The sequence below is a fragment of the Falco peregrinus genome, chromosome 11 (genome assembly GCF_023634155.1).
Source record: "Falco peregrinus isolate bFalPer1 chromosome 11, bFalPer1.pri, whole genome shotgun sequence".
Taxonomy (NCBI): Eukaryota; Metazoa; Chordata; class Aves; order Falconiformes; family Falconidae; genus Falco; species Falco peregrinus.
The window spans coordinates 23,742,552-23,769,185 of NC_073731.1; the positions used below are offsets into that span (position 1 = coordinate 23,742,552).

General features: G+C 37.4%; 1 protein-coding gene across 1 annotated transcript in view; it reads right to left on the minus strand.

Annotated features, from left to right (window-relative positions):
* The window catches only part of USH2A (usherin), a 390,454-nt gene that overhangs the window by 220,960 nt on the left and 142,860 nt on the right, over nt 1-26,634 (minus strand). The window contains 8 exon segments of the mRNA XM_027788579.2: nt 8,017-8,202; nt 10,477-10,557; nt 10,698-10,901; nt 13,909-14,182; nt 19,082-19,212; nt 19,727-19,915; nt 21,073-21,174; nt 21,564-21,690. Coding sequence (XP_027644380.2) covers nt 8,017-8,202; nt 10,477-10,557; nt 10,698-10,901; nt 13,909-14,182; nt 19,082-19,212; nt 19,727-19,915; nt 21,073-21,174; nt 21,564-21,690 — 1,294 coding nt within the window.

Sequence of the window (26,634 nt, forward strand, 5' to 3'; positions counted from 1 at the left end):
GAGGTTTAGAGTTGTGACAGAGAAAACGCTATGTTCATTCTTGCAGATAAGAGATAAAAACATTGACATGGACAGTAGTAAAGGGTCAACAATGAATTTATGGTAAAATGGATGCGAGGACTAGTCAGTTAGTTGCATCTTTATATCCACTCCATTCATCATTCTAACGCATACAGTATATAAGATAAAATATCCAGCTTCTTCCTTTCAATTCTCCATAAAACAGACATTTCTTTTGTTCAGTGCATCTAAAAGGGAGTTCTCATATATTTAGGTAGCTCAGCCAGATTCCGCAATATTCTGGCAGATTTTGAGTGGAAAAGTAGTACTTCTCATCAAGGAAAAAAATGGTTTTACCACTAAGGTATGAAGGCTAATATTATGTTCACAAACACTGAAAAATAGATTCAAAGGCAATTATAGTATTTTAGCAATTTCCTCCTCCAGTAAAAAGACTTTTATGAAAGCAGCTGCTTCACTATTTCAATCTACCATCCTGTTTTTTTCAGAAAGAAGCTTCAAAACACCACCAAGTCTTCAGAGGTGAAGAGACACACTTGCTTATGGTAACTTATAAGCTTTTACTCTGCATAATTAATTGGTTAAACAAATATAAATTGAGTTGAAGTTTTTAAAATACATTTGTTGAAGGAGCCTGCCCATAAAAACAAAACTAATCCCACTCACCCACACAGAAAAGCTACTTAATCTTACAGATGTAACACAAATACTAGAGTTCTTTCCTCACTTCCACAAAAAAATGCACTCAACTAAGACAGCGGAAAATGACAATTTTGCAAGGCTAGTTCAATAAATTTTTTTTTCAGGTATTATTTACTAATTTTAATCATAACCAGGCACTACTTTCATACGCAGCCTAAAATCTCAGCTCTGCTACTGAATATTAAGGTACCCAAAGTCAATCACAGAGCTTACGCACACAAATTCCATTTGTTTCACAAGCTGAGTGTATTTTTTGCCAAAGGGACTTTTCCTTGCCAGATTTTTTCATTGTTTGCTCCCTAACACTCTACTTCAAAAGGACCTATTTTGAAATACACATATTCCAATTGAAAGAACACTTGACCTTACAGATTTACCTCAAAACTTGTTTAAGCTCTTAAAAAAAATATAAAATACCAAATCTCCCCTCCCCAAACCTAAAGACTATTTAGCCAATTTGAATGCCTGAGGTCTTACAGCATCTGTCTAACAAAGTCACTTGTGTGTCGAGATGCATCATTGCCACAGTACACTTACTCACAGTCCACTGACCAGAAAAGGAAGTCCTCAGCTGACTTTGTGTTTATGACAGATTGTAGCAAAACTGTTTAAGTACATGTATCTTCTAAATACGCATTTCTGGACTGAAAGCTTGCGCACATCAATCTGTTGCACACATCTGCATTCTTAAAGCATCTTCTACCATACTACCATAAGTATAGCACGAGTCGTGAAATTCTGAAGAATTATTGAACAACGGGGCACCTGTTCCAACTCTTTGGCTTATAAGAACAAAAAAAGATTTATTTTAGCTACAGAATTTCAGTGGCTTAGAAGACCTTTTTTTTTCCCGCAACAGAAAAATTTCATAACAAACCATACATAAACTCCACTGATCCTGAAGATGCAATTCAGGCTGCAGTGGTTCGAGGAAGCCTGTTACATTCCCCATAACACAGGGCAACTCTCTAGCTGATTCAATTTGTGGAAAACATTAGCCCAACAGTCCAATTTTGCACCAAGAGTTAATTAACCACAGAGAGTATAGGTTCTGTAATATCTACCACTATGTTACTTTTGATTCTTCCACAAAACTTTGTCATTATTCATTTTCTGCAGGGTTTTGGTTTAAAATTTGGATTTTTAATTTAAAATATTAAATTCTAAAAGTTTGCAGAAAGAGAATGACAACTTTTTTGCAAATTTTTTAGTATGTCTATAAAAAAACCATGTTAATAATCCCTTCTGTCCTCACAAACATTAAGAAGTTGATTTCTTTTTATTAATAAAGTATTTGTATGTAGCTAACAGTTGATGTAATTTTGATAAAATGTTCAGGTTTATTTAATCAGACAATTTACATTTCATATGAATAAATTTATACAACAGCATTGGACTGTAAACAATATTAATTTAGGTCTAAACTCAATCAAGTTAGAACCTTAATATTTCAGAATTTTAATATCATTTATGTTTTATAATGCATATATTGAAAAATAGGCTGCTGGTCTGCTAAACCAGCTAAATGAAAGGAGGTACGAACCTGCATTCTGCCACTGATTTAGAGTCATTAGGAGGCTCAAGCACCACTTGACAGCTCAGAGAAACGTAATGTGCATAGACAGATCTATTGGCTACCCTACGCTGCATTAGTGGCCACAGTCAGAGATGCAAGCAGGGGCTGAGGTGCAGCTTCTGGTGCGCTCCCTTCAGCTCCCCCCACTAAGAGAGATGTGCATATGGGTCAAAGAGAGACCATATACCCTTAAGACACCCACAGGGACAAAACAGGCCAACAACGAGCATGGCAGCCCTAATAGTTACATGGGGCTCAGTACACGATACTCCTTTGTGGGGGAAGGATGCATACAGCTTCCCACATCTCACACCCTGTGGCATGGCACGGTGAAGGAAATACCATCGTTCTTCCAGCTATGGGAAACATTTAGGTGTTTTCCGTCACCCATCTCTGCTTCTGAGCAAAGGTTACTTCTACAAAATTAGGATAAAGAGAAATAGTTTACCTGAAAACAACAACCATTCTTGCATTTAAGTGTAGTTCAAACACCTGACAAAGCAGCTCTTGAAAACCATATTTTCAATACAAAGTTTCAGCTTTTATTACTTTAAACCTCTGTCAGATTTTAGTTGTTAGTAAATGTAAGCTAAGCATATCAAACCTGGTTGGTATGTTGTGACTCTTTGTACCTACATTAAAAGTTTTAGGACATTAGAAATTTGTCTCAACTTGTAGTAGGGATCTGGGATCTCCTAGTGCTCTGGCCCCGCAGATATTTACATTAGTTGGTTTGCAATCCAAGTGTAAAATATTTGCACCAAGAGCTTTCAAGTAATTTCAAGTGCATGAAAGTAACACCCAAGTTACTAGTTTTGCGTGGCAAACTACCTGGTTGTGGCAAATTGCTTAGAGGCTCCATGTAGATCAGAGGACCCCTCAGAACAAAACGTTTCCCAAGAGCCACCCCAGGCAGCAAGCTCTCATGTTGGGCTCACCTTGTGACATGGCCATCCTTGGCTCCTGGCCTGAGGGGAGCAGCCGGCCCCTGCTGCCCCCTGGCCTTGCACGGTGGGGCCTGGGCCCGGGACTGCTCCCCACCAGCTGGAGGTGGCTGTCAGCGTGCAGAGGCTGGTGGTAGAGCCACAGGCTGCTTTGGCAGTGCCTGCTGGGGCCCGGCAGGGCTCTCCCTGGGAGGGAGCACCCCCCAGCCGGCAGCATTTCCCTGAGCACGGGCACCTGCCCGCCCGGCCATGCGTTCCCCCGGCCCCTCCATCCCTGGCAGGAAGCCCCGGCGCCTCTTCTGAGGGGCTCCCGAGCCAGCGTGCTTTCAGAGCAGAGGTGCAGCCCAGCCACTTTGATTAACCGTATTAAATCATTAAATTAACTTTTCCTGAGATATTCATCTGCTGACAATAAAAAGACTAAAAGGTGAAAAGTAATTATAAATATGTGTCGAGGGAAGGAGGGAATGGTGACTGTGAGCATTCAGAGGGGAAGCCGTTGACAATTTCCTCGTTATCGTATGTGCAGCCACGACTGCAGCTGCAGTGACACAGGCAGGATGAATTGCAAAAAGCCATACAAAACTGGAAGAGACATCTGTAAGAGGAATAGCAAATGTCTGTGAATTCTTTTGCAGAATATTATATTGAAGTATTATTTACAGGTTGCACAAGTGTTCTTCACTGCCCGTAATTGGGAGCTAGTAAAAGTTAAAGGCTGGTCAGGCTCCTGAATTCTACAATGAGAGCGATCTGAATTATAAAATATTTTTCTCATATGTGCTTGACAAGAGACGTGTCAGAGCACTGTGATTAGTGCCACAAAATCCAGTCTGGTTAGAGGCAAGACAGCTGTGTACCCCAGGGGTTGATTGTGGGGCCAATACTGTTCAATCATCATTAATGACCTTGACGATGGGGGAAGTGCACGCCCTCCGCAGGTTTGTGGATGATACAGAAGGGCCACTAAGATGGTAAAGGGACCAAAGCATGTCTCTTATGAGGAGAGACTGAGAGCTGGGACTGATCAGCTCAGAAAAGAGAAGGCTCAGGGTGATCTATCAATGTGGATAAATACCTGATGAGAGGGAACAAAGAAGAAGCAGCCAAACTCTTCTTAGTAGAGCCCAGTGATAGGGCAAGAGTCAATGAGCACAAACTGAAATGCATGAAGTTCCACCTGAACACAAGAAACTACTTTTTTTGCTGCAAGGGTGGTCAAACACCGGAACAGGCTTCCCAAAGAGGAGTATCTTCATCTCTGGAGAAATTCAAAGCTCAACTGGATATGCCCCTGGGGAACTTGTGCCAGCAGACCTTGCTTGAGCTGAGGGAATGGACTAGATAATCTCAAGAGGTTCTTTCCAACCCAAATGATCCTGTGACTCTGTGATATTCTGGATTTCACAGGAAAGTACAAGCAAGAGATGCTCACAAACAGTTCTGAAATGCTGTGTTGTAAAGCTTCTTTCATTTATTTAAATACTAATTCCAACTTAAATTCCAAATTTTTATGCCACCATGTGGAATGCACTGTAATACAGAGGAAAGCAACACAGCCTTCAGAATGTTTCTGAGGTTTTGTTTGGGGGTTTTTTGTTTGTTTGTTGGGGTTTTTGATGTGATGACCCTGTACTTCCTTTATTACTCTGCTGAGTGTGACTGCCTGTATCCAAAGTGTATCAATGTTATTACATGTTTCTTTGAAGGCAAGATGGGCTACACAGTATTCCTTGAACCCCCCAAATTTACACTCTAATTTTATACTCTTATCCTAGAATACAGATCTTGAGCACCATGTTGAAATACATTACCTTATACAATAAACTCCTGGTTCAACAGTCAGCACCTCATTTTAAGGATTTTAATTTGAATATGCATTTATTGGATTACAGCAAAAAAAAAAAACATTTTCACATTTTGAAGATTGCAGGGGTCAGTATTTGAAGGATTTTGGTTACTGACTCCTTAGAAACAGGCATTTGAGACTGGGATAATGCTCATTTAAAGACCTATTTAATACTCATCTCCGCTTTTCTTCTTGACAAGGGTAAAACAGTTTCTTCTGAATTTGACACACACAGAGGACAGCCTTCTGGGAAATGGGTAATGCTACTAATAATTTTTTGTTGCTGTGCTCCAGTTATGACTCAGGACCCTATTGCACAGAACAGATCATGGTAATTGTTCAAAAGTATGTACAGTCTAAGTATAAAACAAAACACAACAGATGGGTATAAAAAAGTACAAGGAAAAAAGTAGGATAAAGAGGGTTGTCAGTGCCCTCAGATGTATTTGCAAGCAGAAGATTAAGTGGTGCCTAGGCTTAACAGTGAACGAAAACTTGAATGAGGGAGTGGAAAAATAGCAGAGTTGCTTCATCAGCAGTCCCACCAAGAGCTGTGGCACTTTCCTCTCTGCTGTTGCATTAGCAATCCTGGCTGTGAGGGTTACTGTAGCATCTTCTCATGGAATTCAACAAAATAATTTTGAAAGAAATTTCCCTGAAATTAGGGAGAAAATAAGTAAAATTTACTTTCTCAGCAAACTCAAAGGAAAAGTAAGCAAAGACAGTCTTCTGGTGGGGTTCTGTGTTTATGTTAACTTTTGATTAACCAGGAAAGATCATTCATCAGGTAAAGCCACACATTTTCTTGGAAGTCTCACATTTGTGGGTAACCATTTCTCAATGTCCACAGAATAGTCCACCTGTGTAGGCTTCACGGAAATCAGTGGGATGAAGGTAAAATAATTTCAAGATCAGTGATGGAATTTTTCACTTCTCAGCCCTGACATCACCATGAGAACATGAATTACTTATTTCATACAACGCCAAAATTGGAAAATACGTAACTAAATGATTGTGCAGCAGATAAAAACAACAAAAGGAAGCACTCCTTACACACAAAACTGAATTGGAAAACTTACTGTCATTGCAGAAGCCAAAGACATAAATGCATTGAAAAAAGAAAAGCAATTCTACCACAGACCATTAAGTGTGATGGTCCAGATGCAACTTTCAGCCTAGGAATTCCACAAACTACAAGATGATTTTTTATTAACAGGAAGACTCACTCGACACATCACATCTCTTACTTTTTTCCCCCCTAAACATCTAGAATCTGACATTGTCAGAGAGGTCAGTGGTTAAATACAGGTATTCTTCAGTTCTTAGGGTCATTTTATTTTGCAGTATTCAACAGCTATCTGCTATAATAGACTAAAAAACGGGGATATGTTTACTGTCTCTATTTAATAAAAAAAGAAAGCCTTACTCTTCTGCCTCCTGAAAGCTGCATGCAGACAAACTCTTACCTGTCCAGCCTGGCATAGACTTTTTCATAACCCTGACACATAATCATGGCACAATGCCAACAAATTTAAAGAAAATTTTGGTTCTATCCATCAGCTGTGAATAAGCTATCTAAACCATATGCTTCTACTATTTAATTTACAGTAATAGAATTGGTATTGCTTTACAGCACATATAAAGACTATTCAAATAAACAAGTTCGTCAAATAATTCACAGTAAGAATAGAAAACCCATGCAAGTCTTGGTACTGTAAGCCCATTACTTCACAAACAGCCAAGAAATTTCAAACTGAAGAAAATAAAATCTATGCATGTTTGCTTTTGGAAATGTGTACATATGTTATGGCAGAGAAACAATGCAGAACATATATACTTGTGTAAAAATACTAAGCATATGTTTACCTGGTCTTCAGGAAAGCAGCAATAATATACTGCCTGAGGGTTAAGGCACTTTAAGACTACTAGAGTGCCCAAAGCTGAGCCAAACCATCAGCTTTGATCATTATGTCAAAAGCACTTTTTAAATTGTTATTAATTATATAATTAATTTTAGAGATTATATAAACAAATCTATTGGTCACATTTTGTTACAATTAAAGTAAGATTTTGTACTATTGCCCCATTTAGTCATCACATAACAATATAGATTGTTGACTGTAAGGTGCTCCCTTGCCAGGCAACTTCGCAGCAGCCAGCAAAGGCAGTCTGTTAACAGAGAGCAGAAAGCCAGACACACTATCCTGACAAGAAAAGAGGTCCCAAAATGTTCTCTACGTAGCAGAAAGAGTGCAGCATTTCCTCCTGAAAACATCTGCCTCCTATGGATAAAATTATCTAGACTCCAGGAAATACCTCATGTGCAATGGTTCCTGTAGCTCCTGTCCACAACCCACAGCTCAGCAGTGACCAAACCCCTTAAGCCCAAGGCCCCAAATTCCTTCATACCGTAACAACCCGCCTCCACATCCCAGTGGTATCAACCAAAGCATCTGATCAACATAAATGCATGCAAGTTCCCACTGAAATCAGTTAGGTTTATACGATTTAGGCCAGTATATCAAGTGCGTTCATATATCAGGTCAAATAGTATCTTGGGACCCATATTTAGAGTTAATTTAGGTTAAATGGACATAAGAATGGGGAAGGAAAAAAATTTAAACATGTATACTAAGCAAAAACAAACAGAAAAGCATTTGCCTCCCCAAAATCATCAACAGAGTGGGAAGGCATAACTTAAATAATTTTTTTATCATCTGCATTGCATCTTAATTTCTATTGTTCTTTGAAGTCAGTAGATTGCTATGTATGTGGATGCTGACACAAATACTACCCTTCCAAACATTACCTATGCTGCGTATACACAAAAGTAGACAAGTAATGTTTTACAGCTCAAAAAAGGAGGTTATAAACACCCCATGTTATTAGATGTGCCTAAAAAATTGATACTTAACAACATTTACCTGTGACCATACTAGTGTCAGCAAGCTCAGCACTAGTGATGGGTATGTTGGGACCATCCTCTTCGTATGCTTTCAAAATGTACTTCTCAATTACACCTATGACCCCAGCAGGTTTGTTCCAGGTGACCTCAATGCTGTAACCATTTATACTGTGAACTCTTGAGGGAGTTGGCACATTTTGTGGAACTGTAGAAGGATAAAATAGAAAATAGAGAAAATGGCAGTTCTAAGGAGACTATTGCCCCTATTCTTCACTTTTAATGGCCGCAGTAAATCAGACTCAACCATTAGCATAAATACAATTTATTAGAGTTGTAATTTTCAGCATTGATTTAATATGACTGCACATCTTGAGCTATTCAGTTTAAGCTATATTTCAAAACCATCAAAACCCCATCTACATAACAGTCCTCCTTAACTTGTTGTGATTTTCCGAAAACATTTAATGTATCAAACATATTTAAGCATCACTCACAAAGAGAGGAGGTGGATTGTATGTAGCTAAGAAGTTCAGGCTTTATAAGCATACATCTGAAGGAAGCAAGATAGCATTGCAGCAGAGAAGGGGTTGATATTTATCTGTTGGATATCTAAGCCACAGAATGCCAACAGCTATGAAACATTTTTAGAAATGTGCATTCTCATTCACAAAAGTACTTCAAAAAATTCAAGCTCTTCCATTTACTTTCATATTTCCACAATGCCATACAACTGTCTCAAGGCAAGGCAGAGATTTGTAAGGCCTTTTTGCAAAATCCTTGGCTTCTGATCATTTCATTTTATAAAAAGAAAAACAAAGGGGGGAAAGAAAGGAAAATGAAGATGTTTAAAAGCAACTGGAAAGCCAAGCTCGTATATGCATACAGTTGCTAATAAAAAAAAAAACCAACCCAAAACCATCCCATTTCCCATAACCTTTAACTATTTATTAGATATTACTATACCAAGTAAAGGTCTGGCCAGTAACAACTTCATCACACATGACTGCACAAGGGATGCAGAGGAAAGGCCCAAGGAACACTATGGCAGGATGATGGATGATGAGTTTGCTGTAAATGCGTGTGGACTCCCTAGCCCTGCTGATGATCATTCACTTTTCTCACCATCAAATAACCTATTTTTTTGTAATTTGATTGTTTAGTTTCATTAAATATGAATGCAGCCTTGTTTTTTATAAGAAGGGTACCAGAATGGAAAGTATAAAACCTGGAAGTTGTGATTCTTGTGTAAAGTAAGAACGTGGTACTCTAGGAAATCTTCAGTTACTACAGTAATACATTGATTTTATTAGTTCTGAAGTGTATCGCAGGGCAAGATAAGGTACTGTATAGCAGATGGTCTTCTCATAAGGGACATAACAAAACCAACTCAAAAATAATTAAATAGCGCAATTATTCTCCAGCCCTGGGGAACATGGGCTGGGCTGTGGTCAGCTTGCAAACAAATTTATGGTAAACCTTGCAGTTGCCAGACAGTTGATATGAAAGTATGCAGGTATTTTCTCTCTTCTGGGCAGTACAAAACAATGACTGTAAGTTGTATAAGAATTCATTTGCAAGTCCAATATTTACACAGTTATTGTATATTTTTTTAAGATCATACATCAAATATCCTGCAACAAAAGAACTCTCTGGAATGCAATTAGGCTTCAATTTACAGAAGAGGGAAAGTCAGTTAAATAAAATATGCAGAAGTGTAAATCTTCAAAAATTTGCTGGCTCAATAAAGTTTGCAAAAACACTGAACAGAAGAGGAAAGGTCCTTTAAATTTTCTTCATAAAAATACGTGAAAATTTTGATCTTTAAGGCTCAGCGGGTATTATGTTCCTACTTTGAAACCTTTTCCACAAGTCACACACTGCTTTTCTAGTAAATATTGCCACATTTTCACACTCAATCTATGGACTTCTCGTTAAAGGAATCCTCATTTAGCAGCACTGAGCAGCACACACATGTGCAGGTAATACAAAGAAAAACTTTCACAAGAACATTTTCTCCCTAGCAACTGTATGGCCTCTTATCTTCCACAGCTTGTGCCAGCTACCCCAGTACCTCCTTTCTCTACATAATTTTGTATCATTAAGTTATACGTAGAAAAATACAGACTTTCTGCAGCAGACTCCTGTAACGTGAGATTAGATGTGCACATATGAACACACCTAGATGCACAGCTGTTCTTACTCAGCTAATGCAGTCAAATCCTTTCATATTGTTTGCTCTCACATAATTACATAATCTAATATATATTTGGAAAAAGACCTTGAATTATGTGTGGAAAATACTTGCCTGAACAAGTAGCTGAAGACAGTAATTTGGTACCTATTCAAAGCATTGAGCATGTTTGCTCCTTCAGAAACACTACGCAGCTTACACTACTCAAAATTGTTGTGGCAGGATTTTCTCCAACCTGACATTAGATAGCTAACAATTGGAATAAGTAAGACTTAAAATTATATTTACCTGATTCTCTTGTACGAACATGGGTCCATCCACTAGATACTGATCCTCCTTCATGTGAGGCAACCACCCTATAAAGGTATTCTTCAAAGAATAGAGAGAAGTATAGAGGAGGGGGGGAAAACAGAAAGAAAAATAAAAACCACACCACCCTGAACTTGGTAATACATTAATACAGAATGGAAAAAAAATTATGTATTTCATTTAAGGACCCAACATGTTACCTGTAAATGGTTGTAGACCACTCTCATAAACACTCTGCTCTTTTCCTCGGTATACTAGGATGGAGTCATTTCCCCTGCAGTTAACAGCACTGTCAGTTGATAGGCATCCATCCAGATTGACTCTGACAGCACTGCTGGACACAGATGCCAAGTTAACGACAGCACCTCGTGTAAATTTAACATCCTTCATGCAACCACCGAAACCTAGCAAACAGTAAGGGATTAGTATCACATAAAGAGCCTCAGTCATTAATTAAGAATCACTTTTGTTCCTTTCAGTCCTGTATTTTCAGCGTTAAAGACTGCAATGTGCGTATGTTGACTTCCAGCACGGCATTCTGTCCCCACTTTCAAGATACCAAGCTGGTAAAAATTCCTGGTATTCTGGTGTTGGGTTCCTGCCTTACTGAACTATACTTTTATTGTTATCAATCCCATCCTGCAAGGAAATAGCTTTCTGTTTTTTCTTCTGTCACTTCTCTCTTTCAAATTACTACCACAAAAGCAATTCTGAGTTTGAAAATCAGCTTTCTGCTGCTTGCTAATATTTTGTCAATATACATACTTCCTCAAACTAAGAGGACTATGTAGATTAAAAACATAATTGACTTCAGGACATCATGGAAGTGTATCAGTTTTTCCTAATGGGAATATAACTGGTATGCTGTTTACAAACATACTCTAAAACCGTAACCTCAAACTGTTCATTTATGAGGGAAAAAACCCCTTAATTTTATATTTATTTCTATATATACTTATAATATTATTTCTATGTGTGAAACATTCCTATCAACATTACAAATATGTTAAATTAGTTACTTGCAGTAAAATCAACGCTAAAAAATTCAGAATGCAGTTAAAATTTCTATATACTCCTATGACTTAATTTACAAATAAAGTCATAAAAAATAGTTCTCAAATCTGAGTACAGCGATCAGTGTTTAACATAAAACGAAAGTAAGCACCAACCAAACTGAAGACTTCAATTCATTGAAGAATTATCTTTGTAAATTAAAAATCAGCCTCTCAGATCAGTTCTCCTTTTAACCTTTGTGAAAGCACCGTATTTACACCTTATGTACTTTTATTGTCTTTATTACTGCAACATGGCAGATCACAGTAACACCTGCCTTAGCTACCTGATCTGAGAACCTAATATCCATACATAGTTCATTCAAAAAGAAAGGAACACTGAAGTTAGACACCCATTTTGAATAACCCTCTAAAACACCTCCTCTCTCTATTGTGTCTAAATTCCACAATGCTAGAAATTTAGACAAACTGCTCCTTAAAATTAATACATCCTAATTTAAGCCTAACTCCTACTCCACAGTGATCTGCTCAATTTCTTAGGCGGTTTGTGGCAGAGGAAAGAATTAGTCCCAGTCTGCACGGGCATCTAAATCATCAGACAAAATGAACAGTTTAGTTTGTGATAAGATGCATACCTATTGTAATATATTCTTTCTAGCATCTTTTTAGCTGCATTTATCACCGTTTGAAGATTTCTGATCTTGCTTACCCTCAGGTAGCTGCTAAATAATGACAGCGCAAATTTTCACAAATATTCCTGCTAGCTCCCTTCCATCTTGCCCTCTCAGGAGGGCATGTGATGGGTCATGCAAAGGCCCTTTACTCTTAAAGTTATAACTAACATGGAGGTGGGAGGAGGATATTTATCCCATACTTGCTGTGAGGAAAGCAATATTCCTTTATTCAAAATTAACTACCAAGCAGCCATGAACTGAGAAAACCTTTTGTAAGTATTATTAAAGTGGGAGGGTCTCTGTATTTTATTATCACACGACTGCATCATTATGGTCCTAAATAAAAGTATGCTTAAAAGCTGTAATGTCTAAACTCACTTATCTAAATCTACATCTAGAAACACACAAGAATATTTTTATCTTGAAACACTCTGAACATAAATACACAGCCACCATCTTATTTTGCAGCATGAGGAGGAGGCTTGGTGAAAAAAGTAGTGTTTATTGATGTGCCTCAACTCGCACTTCAGATATTCACTCTAGACTTTATTTTGCCCTAGATTCTTTGATCACAGATCTCTTTGCTGCAGGATCTGTGAACACATCCACTCACGAGGCTGTACCATCTGCTACTAGGCAACACTGACACAGTACCACCGGCTAGCTCTTTCGGGCCATAAATATTATGCACCCAGACCTGGAGGAAGGTTATAATATATGCGATACCTACAGCTGGAGGAATACTTAAAACTATATTTTAGAGCTATCTGTCAATGCCAGTGCATGGATTTGATGCAAACTATTCCACAGTACTGAAGCTGTGAAATCACAAGGCTTCAGTGCAGCTCTTCAGAGCTTACTTGAATGCATGCATTCAACGTGAGTTCATGCATTCAACGCCACTTACTCCCCACTAATCACTTCCTGACAGCTACTTATTTGCCCACAGCATCTGAAAAATACACCATGACCGATGAATAGATTTGTAAATAATGAAAAAACATACCCAAACTGTAAACAGAGCTAACAGACACCTCACGTGTCATACAGTAGATCCCTTTGTGGAGGCCACTAGTATCAGGCTGTAATTAATGCTCCTCTCTTTTCCCTAGAATTTTGACCAGAACAGAAGGATCACAGTGATAGCTAAAAACATGACCGCTTCCCCTTCTTCTGATAACATGGAAAACATCACAGTAACAGCCAAAATCCAAATTCACGGGTTTATACTCAATTTTTTAGACCAGAATCAGTACCACCTAAAAAAGGGCTAATAAACTGTCAACTATTCTTCCATGTGGCAGCATCCAGCCTCCTTACAGTGATTTAAGCTATGTTTACAGTCTTCTACTGGTTTTGTATTCCAGATCTGCAGATCACAAATAGATAACACGAAACAAATTTATCTAAATTGGCTTTCTCTGAAGATTTGAGAACTTCTGTTTGGGCATCTCAGATGACTATTTGCTACTCTCCAGTTCCTCTCCTATTAGTTAGATTGCTTCAGATATCAATGGGTTGGAAGATTTTTTATAGCATTACAGAGGAACCAGGACTAAGTAAAGCTAGATGGGTAGGAATAACTGGTAGCTAAAGAAGCAATGGGTGGGAGGAAAAAAATCACGTTACATATTCATGAATTTACACTATCATCAGGAAAATGTCCACCTTGTACATTACACCAGTTTTTGAAAAAATGTATCTTCCTCTTGGTGTCATCTTACCTTGTTCTAAGCCCAACTCTTTACAAAAATTCTGAACCTCAGGTGGGATTCCTCCTATGTAGACGGGTGAGTTTACTTTCAGCTCCCGAACACGGGGTTCAAGCATCTGCTCTCTCAGTTCATTCATACTTGCTGAAACTACAGAGCCCTCCTTATTCACAGTGACTTCGTTCCACTTTCCATCACAATAAGACAGTCCTATCCAGAGATCCACTTGTGTAAAGACAATGCCCGTTTTTAAAAAGATGTTTAATATTCCACTTTTCAGTTCAATCTATATATTTTAAACAAGAAAAAAAGATTTTGAAAAAGACATCACATACGCAGCAACAACAGACAGTTATTTTACAAAAATCATCAAGGGAGTCAACAAACAAGATCAATGAACAATGAATGTTTATGTTCAGGATAGCAGAAATTACAATAAAATTGTTTACACAAAACATGCAAAATATAGTGCATAGGAATGTAGGAAAATATAATCTGGTTTTTTTGACAACTGACTGGCACTAATGTAACTAAATAAAAAGAAAAGAGTGAATCGGGACTGTTTTGCTTTTTTTTGAGAATGAGAAAACATTATTTTATCTATCAACTCATTTTTTAGAAGAATGTAACAAGATAATAAGGAAATGAAATGTCAGACTTGATTAAGGTCTTTTTAATTGGCTGGTGAACTCAATTTCAATTTTTTCCAGCATACATTGATTCTTACATTCATACATTTTGTCCTTATTCTTCTAAATCTTGTAAAAACATAATTGGTTTTGTATGTGCTTTTTGAGATAAATTTTACTTAAATTTTTCACTCCAGAAGTTTCCAAATGCTTTACTACAAGACTCTTTATGCCAGCTGAATGGAACACCAGTGGGCTGAGGCTGTAAATTGACATGTATAAAGCACTAAACATATAGGTGTTGAGCCGGTAGTTGAAAAATATGGATACATAACACATAGGTGATGAACGGGTAGTTGAAAAATATGGATACCTTCAAAAAAAAGGCATTACTGTTCCCATGCCAAAATCTTATTAAGTTAAATAAACCCTACAGATTTAATATAAATGCTTATCACCAATGTACACAAACTGACGTTTTTAGGTTACGGATAACATTACAGTATTTGTAATTGGATTAGATTTCCTTAACAGGGACCCCAACTGAAGAAAGAACTCAACGGTTGAGATGTCACAGGCAATACAGGTCCTGTTCCAGAGTGGGTCCATACTTTTTCCCATTTCCAGGAGTTCAGAGACCTTCATAGCTAAGGACTCTACAATCCAAGTGAAGGACTGATCATAGCATCAATGCTGACGAGTATAGCTTGAAAAAGCAGTCCATTGGACAAGTCACCATTCTCCTTCACTGATGAGAATTAATATGGAGCACACTGTGCTGGTGTGAAGAAAGCATTCAGCTACATGACTACAGTAATATGCCAGCAAGTCTGCCAGACGTGGAAACTGGAGAGAGGGCATGGTGTTTGACAGAGGGTCACTACTCAGCACATCCCTCTTCCAATTTGCTCATCTCGGCATAGTCTTAGAGCAGGCAGTGAATAATGCTTGTGCTTTTTGCGTTGACCTAAACTGACATTTAGAATGCCCAAGTGCAGCTAAAGATAGAGGACCACTGTTCACTTTGAACTGTTCTACATGGTGAAGTTAAAAAAAAAAAAAAGAAAACAAACTGAAGTCCTGCATAGATCTATCATTCTCTCTGTATTGAGCATAGGCTGAGAAAAACAACAGATAAATTGTTTCCTTCAGATAAAATTCTAGGACCACTTAATGAGCTTGATTGTTAATCTGTCTTTGGAAAATATATTATTACTTTAAAACAAAAACGAATGAAGATCATCTTATTCCGCCAGACATCTCAGTTACCACCTCTCAACAGAACAAGAGCATTGTATCACAGCTCTAAACCTGAGCAGGTTCTCAGTTTAATGCATAAAAGCATACTTGCTTTTCAGAATATGGGGTAAAAATATTAATACTATTCCCTCTGCACACAATTCTTATTTTGATATACCTGAGCCTGTCAGGTTGGAATTAGGAAAGCCAAAGCTTAGCCACAATCTGGAAGAGTAATTATGGCTTCATGTCCTTTGAACTGGGAAGTCTTTCTGAGATTCAGGAATACAAGCAGGGATAAGCAACGGACTTCAAAAGAACTTGGCAATGACAGTCAGTCTGTGAGCCCTTTGAAAGAAAAAGTACGTGGTGTTGATGTTGATCCATTCTTTCCAGTTTCAAGGTTAAATCAATGAGGTTAAAGAGATGTTCTGTACTGGTACTGGCCCTGTCCAGACCTGCCAGCCAGAGAGCTGAGGCCCAAAACAGACCCCTGAATAGCCTACTCAGAATCAGTCACTCTAATGGAAAGGGAATCGGAATCTCTTCCTGACACCAGAGAGAAATCACTAGTGACCAACAGGAATATCACCTTCACAAGTCCCACATGAGTACTAGTCACTTCTTTGCTAATAAAAAAAGATTTCCAATTTGAGTTCTCAAAACACTCATTTCACACCCCTCCTTAGTTCCATCACAGCTAATGCTTTCATCTTGGATGCTGGTTATTTTACTTCATGCAGCTATTCAACAGTGCGATTCTTTTGCAAAAAAAAAAAAAAAGTTCCTGCAGGACTTCTTTCTTTGCAGCTTTGCAGAAGCAAATCATCAGCTACAATGTTATGGAGCTGGTGCCAGTGTTGCACATAAGATTAACAGTGCTTGGGCTTTTGCTACTCTTTTAAGAGCTCAGCATCAAAATCAGTAATGCAGATTCTATCAGCAGTCACAGTACCTTCTTTCAGTCACAGACTCATGAGGAAACACGTGCCAGAGTGAGAGCTAGTGCTTCATGCTAGTTTACCTGGTCACAGTTTGCTCATAATTATTATGCCTGGATCCAAAGAGAATCAGATTGACCTCTCTGGCTTGAGTTAATTTTCAGGGCATGGAAGAAGTGACCTTTACACACAGCACCTTTCTAGGTCATAATTTTGTCTTGGGCAGAAGACAAGACAGTCTTCAGCTGTTGATAGCAGGCCAGCCGTGTGTCTTGCTATAACCATTCCAAAACTATAAAGCTAATAAGAGAGCTGTGACCTATGCAAAGGGAAGGGTCAGGGAATATAGTCTTACAACGGCACTCAGGATAAGCGGTATAGCTTCTAATCTGTTTTGCAGTCGAAGTGTCTCCTGACCAAAGCTCCTAACAAAGACATCATAGCTCATGCGCAACATGCTACACACCTCATTTTCACTTTCTATTAACCTTTTTTTGTGAGCTCAAGTGTACGGAAAAACCTTCTGTCATCATTATGTTTGTGCAGAACACAAAGCTGTGAGGGCTGGAAAAGCATGTGTATACCCATCCTCTCTAAAATTCCTCATCTTAAAGCTATGGAAATGTTGAGGTCAGGAGTAAAGTGAGATAAAAAAAAAAATTACTTGACTTAGGTCAGATGCTAAGAAAAAAATCTAATCACAGTTTTCAGCTAAAAACTATATAAATATAAAACTGCTAAAATTCTGGAAGTATGAATAGAGAAGGAAAGTGTTTTGTTTAACTACTTCGTGCTTTTTGACTCCATTTCAATTTAGTTAAGTTCCCTTCCTCCTTTACAGTCAGAATCTATTTTCTCATATTTCTGTCGGTCTTTCGCAGAGCAAGAGAAAGGAAAAAAGATCATACACTGAAAGAATCTCCAGAAGAACCCAAACCCCATGCTTGTCCCTGTGAATACTGCTCATGTAAATAGTGCACCTGAACTGTGAATTACACACAAGTCTTTTCAGGACGGTACAGCAGGGTATGCATAGGATCTTATGCTATTAGCGCATGATTTTGGTCATTACTTGAGGCTAAAACTGAAGTAATAACATGTAATTAGCAAGACTTGTTATTGGAACTCATAATTTTTTTAACTAGGGCTGCTTGAAAAAGAGGAAAGTATCAGGTCTAGCAGAATTCAAAACCTAGGAAAAAATGATGTGCTGGAAAAGTCAGTAATATAAAAAGTAAATACAGAGTAAGTTATAGCTGACCTGAATAGGAGAAAAATATATTTACATGTTTTAGGTCAGAAGTTTAAAAGAAAAGGGACATTAGATATAATGCCATGCAATAAAACAGGCTGTGACATGACAGCCATTAGCAAAACAGCTCTATATTAATAAATAAATGAATGAAAACCAATAAAAATGCAGAAAGGGCAGATAGGGTCATGAAGAGTAACAATCAAAACTCTAAATGTAAATCATTGCTTCTTGGACCAACTGAAGAGATATTACTCACAATGTAATCCTCTGTAATAACTACTAGTTGGTGCTAGTAACTATAGTTTGACCCACTAAGCAATGGTGACCAGTCTAAATACATTCAGAATTCTTGGGGGAAGAAAAACATGAAAATCCAGAGCCATGTAACTAATTTAAAAAAAAAAAAAATTAAAAACTACTACTAACACATTGAACCTTAAATAAAATATTTGAAAAGATGGAAGCACAAATACTTCTGGGCACAAACCAGTCTTACTTAAGACACCAAACTGAATGTTCATAGGCATTGTCTGTCAAATTTGCCTAATACAGGATTTGTGCAGCTTCCTCTACAGTGTTGGGAAAAGTGACAGGGATGAGATGGGCTTAATCTGGACCACTAATTTCCGTCTGTATGTTTCAAATCAGAATGAAGAAATCAAACTGATTATAAAAACATATATATACATTAAAGAGAAAGGCTTACTAGGATACAGGACAATTTCCGTCACAAACTTTCTGATTTACAATTTTACTAATTTTGTTCTAATGCAAGAACCGGGAAATTGGGTGACTCTATACCTTCCCAGGAATGAAGCAAAAGCTTTTAATATACATCTTTTATTCTCCTTTCTAATCATTTTTAATTCAGCAAAAAGAATAAATCTGCTTTTCATATATTGATAGCTTTCTTATTTATGATATAAATAACACAGATAACTTCTTCTGAGCACTAGCTGGAGTCTTCTGGCTCCCCTTACACTTTGACATGCCCAGCATTTCAAACAAGTAAACCACAAAAAAAACTTCTGGTTTGAAATTTCATTAAGAGCTGGACATATCTTAGCAGACAAAACTCACAGGTCAAATCTTAACATAGTTATTTGTATTTCTGAACTTACTGCAAGATAATCTGGGCCGTCTTTATTGTAAACAAACAAAAGCAATCCATTCAGTTGATCTGTTCTAAATTTGAACGAGATCTCAAATTCCAGCCCACCACTGAAAACACTTGAATGCAGTTCCAGGAACCCTTGAAAGAAAGTGAATACATGCATAAGTTAATCAAATGTATCAATAAATAGGTTCAAGAAACTAAAAGCAAGATTCTAGGTGCTAGTGCCTACTCTGACATGAAACACTTGGGTTTCAAGATTAAGGTTTACCACTTTATTGTTCACACATTTGTAAAGGACAGTTATCTATAACGTACTGCATCAAACCAGACTGGTGCAATGTCCTAAATTTTGCTACCAGGCATATTTTTGATACATTATAGGCATCTGTGTCTCTTCAAAAGTGAAACTTCACCTTTCACGTGCATATCAAATCTGCATACAGTTACAACAGCACTACCTGTCTGTGCATGCAATTCCTCTTTCATGCGATAGTCTTCTGTAAACCCAGAAACCAAATTTTAAACCATCTAAGATTAATCTTATATAACTAAAACTGCTTTGAAAAGCAGGTCACTGCAGTACTTTTGATACAATCATCTTTTATATCTCGAGAACATACTTGGCTAGTGCAATAGTACAGCAAACTACCTTTGCCAAGAAAATGTGCTCCTTCAGAGAGGACAATGGGGCATCCTTCCCAAATATGATAGACGTTGTTTTGCTCTTCAGCATCCTGCCAGTTCAAAGATTCCCAGTTTTCATAGGGAGTATGTAATTTTTTCAAAAATATCTCACTGAGACACCCCACAAATCCTTTCTGGACAATCATCTTCATCCCTGTAAAAAAATAAAAGTTTTTTAAGCCAATCACCTACAACCAAACACAGGGATTAATTTATGTTTTATACATGATCACCCTATCATATACGTCCATGTGTGTATTGATAACCAGCCATCAGTCACTTCATAAAGTTGGTCTCCCAGCCAAGTCAAGATTTCTGAATGGGTCTAGTGACTAAAGAAAGTAGCTGCTGCTACGTAGCTAGAAATCATTGAAGTCTTCGAGATTTTGCATACAGATACTTTCAAATCAACAGCATAAATCTACTCCATGAAGATTCCAAGGAATTTTTTTCAGGTTTACCCTCTTTAAACAAAACAATAACGCACATATTTCTGGTTTTAGTAAAGTGACAGAGAAGGAAAGAGGGAATTGGGCTCTAGTGTCCCTCATATCAAATCATCAACTAGATTTCACATCCTTACCTATGGTGGAAACACAAACTTAACAAACAATTTTGCTTTTCGGTTAATATGAAAAAAACAAGAGCCTGGATATGAATCCAGTGAGAACAGCTGGTTGTATACTATTTTTTTTTATGCAGTCACCCCTCTGTTCCCTGATGGCAGAATAAACACTCAGCATATATATCAAGTTCATATATGAAAACATATGTTTATTGATTCTTCTGGAAGCCAGCTACAATCCAGCTCCACATAAATACAACTGTAGAATACAGATATATCCATAGACCATGGAGTTCAATGCAACAATCCCTGAAGAATACAAACTCGCACCAAAAAAGGTCAGTGTTGTATCCCTGCATGCAGGTGGGATGCACAACCCTGTGTTTAAACTAATAAAACCAATTTGTATGTGCATTTTGGAAAATAATTTGGGAATCTATAAACTAAAACATACCCGTAAGTTCCACATGCATACCAGTTCTGTGCATAAAATTCATTACAATGTACACAGACCTCATACACTGTTTTACTGCTGATGAAATCAGCTATATAAATGTTGCAATCTATCCTGAAAGGTAAAATTCGAGAAACAGACTTATTTTCGATTAAAATAACTATGTAAATAATTATGCAAATTAAGTAATGTCCTTATGTTTCTGACACAATGTCAATACAGCCTACAGCACTGGAAAAGCAGTTAAGTCAGTGCCACTGTATAGGATTCGTTATATCACAGTCATACTCACCTACATCCTTTCTTACAATAGTATAACCCTGTGGAAGTCCTCCAACAAAAACTCCGGTGTTCTCTCCAATAATGGTGCTGCCACTAGTAGCTAAGGAGGAACCTGGACAAAATAGGTTATTACGCTTGTGTTCAATGCTTTCAAGAATTTTCAATCCAATAACAGAATATCAGTGTTTGATAAAAGCTGCTAATGTAATAGAATATCCTAATACTTTTCCATACATATCCAGGAAATATTTACAGCTCTGTTTTACAGAAGAATATCAACACAACCATAGATTCACAAGCACAAAAAGACAAACTCCTCCCACTTAGTATTATCAAAGATTCACAGCAGACAGATCCCTCAGATGCACAGACAAAACAGTAGCGATTTTGTCAGAAAACTGAGTGATTTTTTGCTGTGTGGATGAATAAAGGTAGTTGAAAAGTGAGCAATACCCTGAGTGATACCAAAATAATAAAGCAAAATGGAACTGAAGTTATTACCTGTGTATTGACCATCCACTGTGATGTTGCCCAGTGCTTGAATCCGTGTAGCAATTATTTGGTGCCAACTGTTATCATTGTACTCCTTCCCACCATCATTAGTTGGAGTGACTGCTACAGCAGATCCCTTTTATTAACAGAAGAATCTGATTTAGAATGTTATGATGGCAAGATTTAGAATTACACCTTACTGTTTATAACACACCGTGGTACACAACACACAAAAAAAGACAGAAGTCCTTTATTTAACTTCTTTTAGAATACTGAAAGATGTTTAGGACTGATTTCCCCACTAAATTAACCTTCTCAAGTAATAAATGAGAGATCAAGGATCCAGTTCAGTTTCAATTAAAAATAGAAAACCTTATGTAGTTCCCCTGATAAAGACAAGGATGAGGCAGAAATTATTGAGGGTCATGTCACTCAGATTTTGAGTTTTGTTTTTTTTACTTATATATTAATTAAGTCTCTGTTTAACTACTTCATGGATTGCTGTGCGTTTGAAGTTTATGGCCATGACTCAATATTCCATCTGCAGAAAGCAACTGTATATCAGGATTGCTGAGTGCAGCACCTACCTACAGGAAGAGACCCCCAAAAATGTATTTGTAGGACAGTGTATATGTTCTGTCTCTGTTAACGTGGCATCAAGAGGACTTGAATTTTTAGGCGAGAGTATAATACACTTAGGAAGGAAAAGGTCATACCAAGAGATTTAGAAAAAAGAAAAACAAAACAAACAAACAAAACAAGGTAGTTATTGAAGATGTTTGCACTGTCCAAGGGATGTCTGTAAAAGCGTTTTGAAATTTAACTAGAATTTTTACCTGGTTTTGTTAAAAAAAAAATTATGAGGGGGTGGAATTTAGAGACATCCATGACAAAATACAGAAAAATCTTTTCTGAATTACTCAGCAAGAGGAACATAACAGATGCAGTTGTCAAACCAGGTCTCAAGACTGTAAACAACCAAAGTATCTCATACATTCTTATAATGATGCAATAAAAATAAAATTAATGTATTTCAAGAATTTTCACGAGATCTATATCCAAATAATCTTCTAATTTCCCAACAATTCCTGTAATATTGTATCAAGATTTTATATTGTACTTAAACCATCTGGAAACTCAAAGTTATTCTGCTGAATTCACAGAATAGAGTTGTCCTATGTATCAGGCATATGAATGGAAAAACATTTCTTTGCATAGCCACTACATAACATTAAAGAACCGCAACATCTGCAGTTACTTTACAGCTTAAGACAGGCTTCAAAAAAACAATTTCCAAAAAAACATGTAAAAAAGAAAAATAAAAGTTTCCTTATAATTTGGGGGTCTATCTTGTTACTTTGCAGTAGCAAAACAGATAGTTCAGAATTTTGGGTTTTTTCCCAGATCTTCTAGTACTTTCTGGCTCAAGGACCTTTAGAGTTATGCATATGAAGAAAACCTGTTGACAAAAACAACCACCTATTGTGATTAATACTAAAAACCTCTTGTTAAAATTTAGTATTCTACCTTTAGTAATGTGCATCACTTAGAAATTGCTTGTCAGCATACAGAATTACAGTCACAGTGTACATTTCACAGTACATTTTGAATTGCAGACTGCCATTGTGTCTGCTAGGTATGAAGATATATATGATATGTACATATGAACCTGATTACAAAAAAAAAATCCCTAATAAATGTTTACAGCATGTTTCCTACTCCACTCAGCCAACATCTTGTTACTGAGGCAGTCTGTACAGCAGTCCTCTGTCCCACGATAACAATACAAAGCTATATATCCTTACATACTAATGTGCACTTTTTCATATACTATTTTTTATTGTCTTCTCTCCTATTTCAACATTTTAATATTTTACAAACACACATTTCATTATCGTAGTTTAATAATTAAAACCAGAACTGGTGTCATGCCCAATTAATGTGCCCTGGTAGCATGCCCATTAGTTTTTCCATTAGTGAATTCAACAATACTAATGGGATTACTAGCATGGGATGCTAATTGGGCGTGACATAAGAAACTGGCTTACTTCTTAGCATACCCTTGCTAATGATGAAATTAATGAGCATTTTATTAAATGCTGTCTCATCAAAGTGTACTTAGTTAGCGTTAAAATTGTTACAAACGATGCTGCATTCTAAAGATCAGGTGCCTGAATAAGTGGTTCTTCATATTATGTTTGGCAACAGTCTAGAGCATTAACAGTTTTACACACCAGAAACCACACTTCTTTGTAACCAGTTCAGTCTGGGACCACACAACTATATGTGCTAACCTGTGCTTAATTTCAGGGGAAAAAGAAAAACAAACAAAAAACAATATTCAGGGTACCGCATACACTACATCAGAGGGCTCTGTACGGCGCTTTATCCAGAACCATCTGAGTGACTACGCAATCACATTCAAATATCCTGTTGTGAAATGGCTTGTTATGCATTTTGGAAATCACACACAGGGAACCAAATCTGGATTAGTCTGCCAAGCCATACAACAAGTCTTAATTTTTAGTAGCCCACAGGCAGTAATAACTAAATAAATACCATTCTCTGTGGCTATTCATGCTGATGTTTACATTCACAAAAATACATAGAAACATCACAAACACGGATCTTCAAAGATACTGTCTAGGTGCCAAAGACTAAATGTAACTGTACTTCTCCCAGTCAAGTTTTTAATGCCCAAACTCCTTCCACAGCAAAGGTGAACAAGTACTGAAATTCTGCCAATGCCAAGCAGTAAGGTGTAGTTGGGATTCACAGCTCGGTGTTCTCAGTCCTCCTCTTTTTTTTTTTTTTTTTTTCCTGGGAGTAACAGTCACCCTCAGACTGTGCCTACTACTTCAGCTTCTACACAAACCACAGGCAACGACAAAAGTATCTGGTGTTCCTCTCTTTTTACTGTAAAATTTAGCAAATGGATCATCTTTTTGGCAGAGTTGAATTCAGTTCCCTCCATATTGCGAGAAGAATCCCAATACTCTATCCACAGACTGTCCTAATTACTAAGGAAAAAGATTCTCCAGATTGGCCTTGAATTTCCACTGTTAGTGATTTCACTTTGTATAAAATATTCAGTGCTTCCCTGGGAAAAAGATATAATAAATGACCTGTGGCCACTGAAAGATAACTACAAATTTAGCTAGGGTTGATTGTGTGATTTAGGGGCGGATGTAAAGGCATTATGATGAGAAGAAAATCCACAGACAGTTGAAGGCTTGCAGGCACACTGAGTTTGGAGGAAAGCCTATGGAACAATTTGATTATGCAGACAAGACTGAGAAAGACATCTGTTAGGAAAAAAACCTCATGCTTCCTGGACCATGAGTAGAAACGTCTGAAGAATGACATGAAAACAATTAGGAAGGCAAAAAGAGCAGCTAGACAACACAAAAGGGAGACAAAAGAGATGGTCGGAAAATAGCTAAATGAATGGTGGTGCACATAACATTGAGAAAAGTATGAATGGACAGGAAGAAAAGGATTTGTAATTAACACTTGGAGAAGGAAGAAGTTAGGCTGCTGAAGACTCCCCATGAAGGAGACTTGGCAAGACTATCCCCAGAGCAGATATAACAAAGAGAAAACTTGATGCTGATCACAAGCAAAGATACATACCAGAATCCTGAAAGGGACTAAGGGTAAAAATGATTAGCCTATGACAGGACACAACTGGAACGGCGCACAGTATATGGCACCACACTGCTATAGATAAAAAGCAGCAGACACACAGTTGTCATCAAAATGAACTTTTGCAATTTTTAGAGAAGAGCACAAAGGCAGAGCCATAAATACTTATCATATATGCCACAAGGATAATTGGAGAAAACAATGCATATAACCTGGCTAAGAAACCACGTTATGTCAATAAGTAGTAATTAAAGCATTTGCACACTAACACAAACTGCAATGCACAAATGAAGGATTAAGAAATGCTGCTGCAGAATATGACACCTGACATTCTAGAACAGCAATAGCAAATGATGGCAAAAAGAAAAAGGAAAAAAAAACCCACAAAAACCAGAAACAAAGGTAAATATAGTAAAGTAGCACAGCATATTAAGAATACAGAAGACTTAAAAAAACTTCTGTGAAAATTTGGTTATCAAAATTTTTCAAAGAACACTACCAGAAATATATTAAAGTAGGCCACAGTACCCTACTTCTGAATATGAGAATGGACACGAATCTCTTCCACATTATTAATGAGAAATAAGAAAGCATTAGCTTTCAAGATAGTAAATCAAATGTTAAGACCTACACTATTCCTGAATGCCTTGAATGATAGATTTATTTTTTTTCTATAAACAGTCACTGAAGCAGTAACATAGGCTATTTTAGACTTTACAGGAAGAGGACATAACATGGAAGTGATGATCCTAAAAACCAGCATGAGACAGAGTTGCGAGATTCAAATGAAAAAAATAAACGATACATTTAGAAACTAGCAATTTGTTACAAATCAAGGTAGTAACTATTGAAAATATTAGCTGAACTGAGAAGCTCTAGGCACTGAACATGGATGACACCTGCATTTTTTACAGTTAAGAGACAGGGGAAAAAAGAGGCGGGGGGGGGGGGGGGGGGGGGGGGGGGGATGGGTGGGAAGGGAATGTAAAACCAACCAACCAAAAAAAGCCCCAAATCAGCTACTCTCCCATCCATCCCCCTTCCTCCACATCCTCCAACTACTGTGAATCCCAACAAATGCAACACAAATGCATCATCTTCTAGGGAATGAGTCCAACCTAGCTGATGTGAAGCTACTTCAGAAGGAGCAAATCTCCAAGGAGAGCTAGGAATACTATTTAAAGCACTAAAGTGCTAGTGGAAAGATATCCACTCCCATTAAAACAACCCCCTCCCCCCCCAAAAAAAATAATCAAACCATTACACCTAGAAAGATTTCACAAAAGTAATAAAAATTCCTTTTCAGTTAAGTGAAGGTGTAAGTGTAAGATAAAAACAGAACTAGTACCTATTAAAATGTGGGTGACAGCAACATTAACAACAGCGTTAAGCATGGTCCCAAAAATAGGAGTACACACTGATTCAGTTTACAACA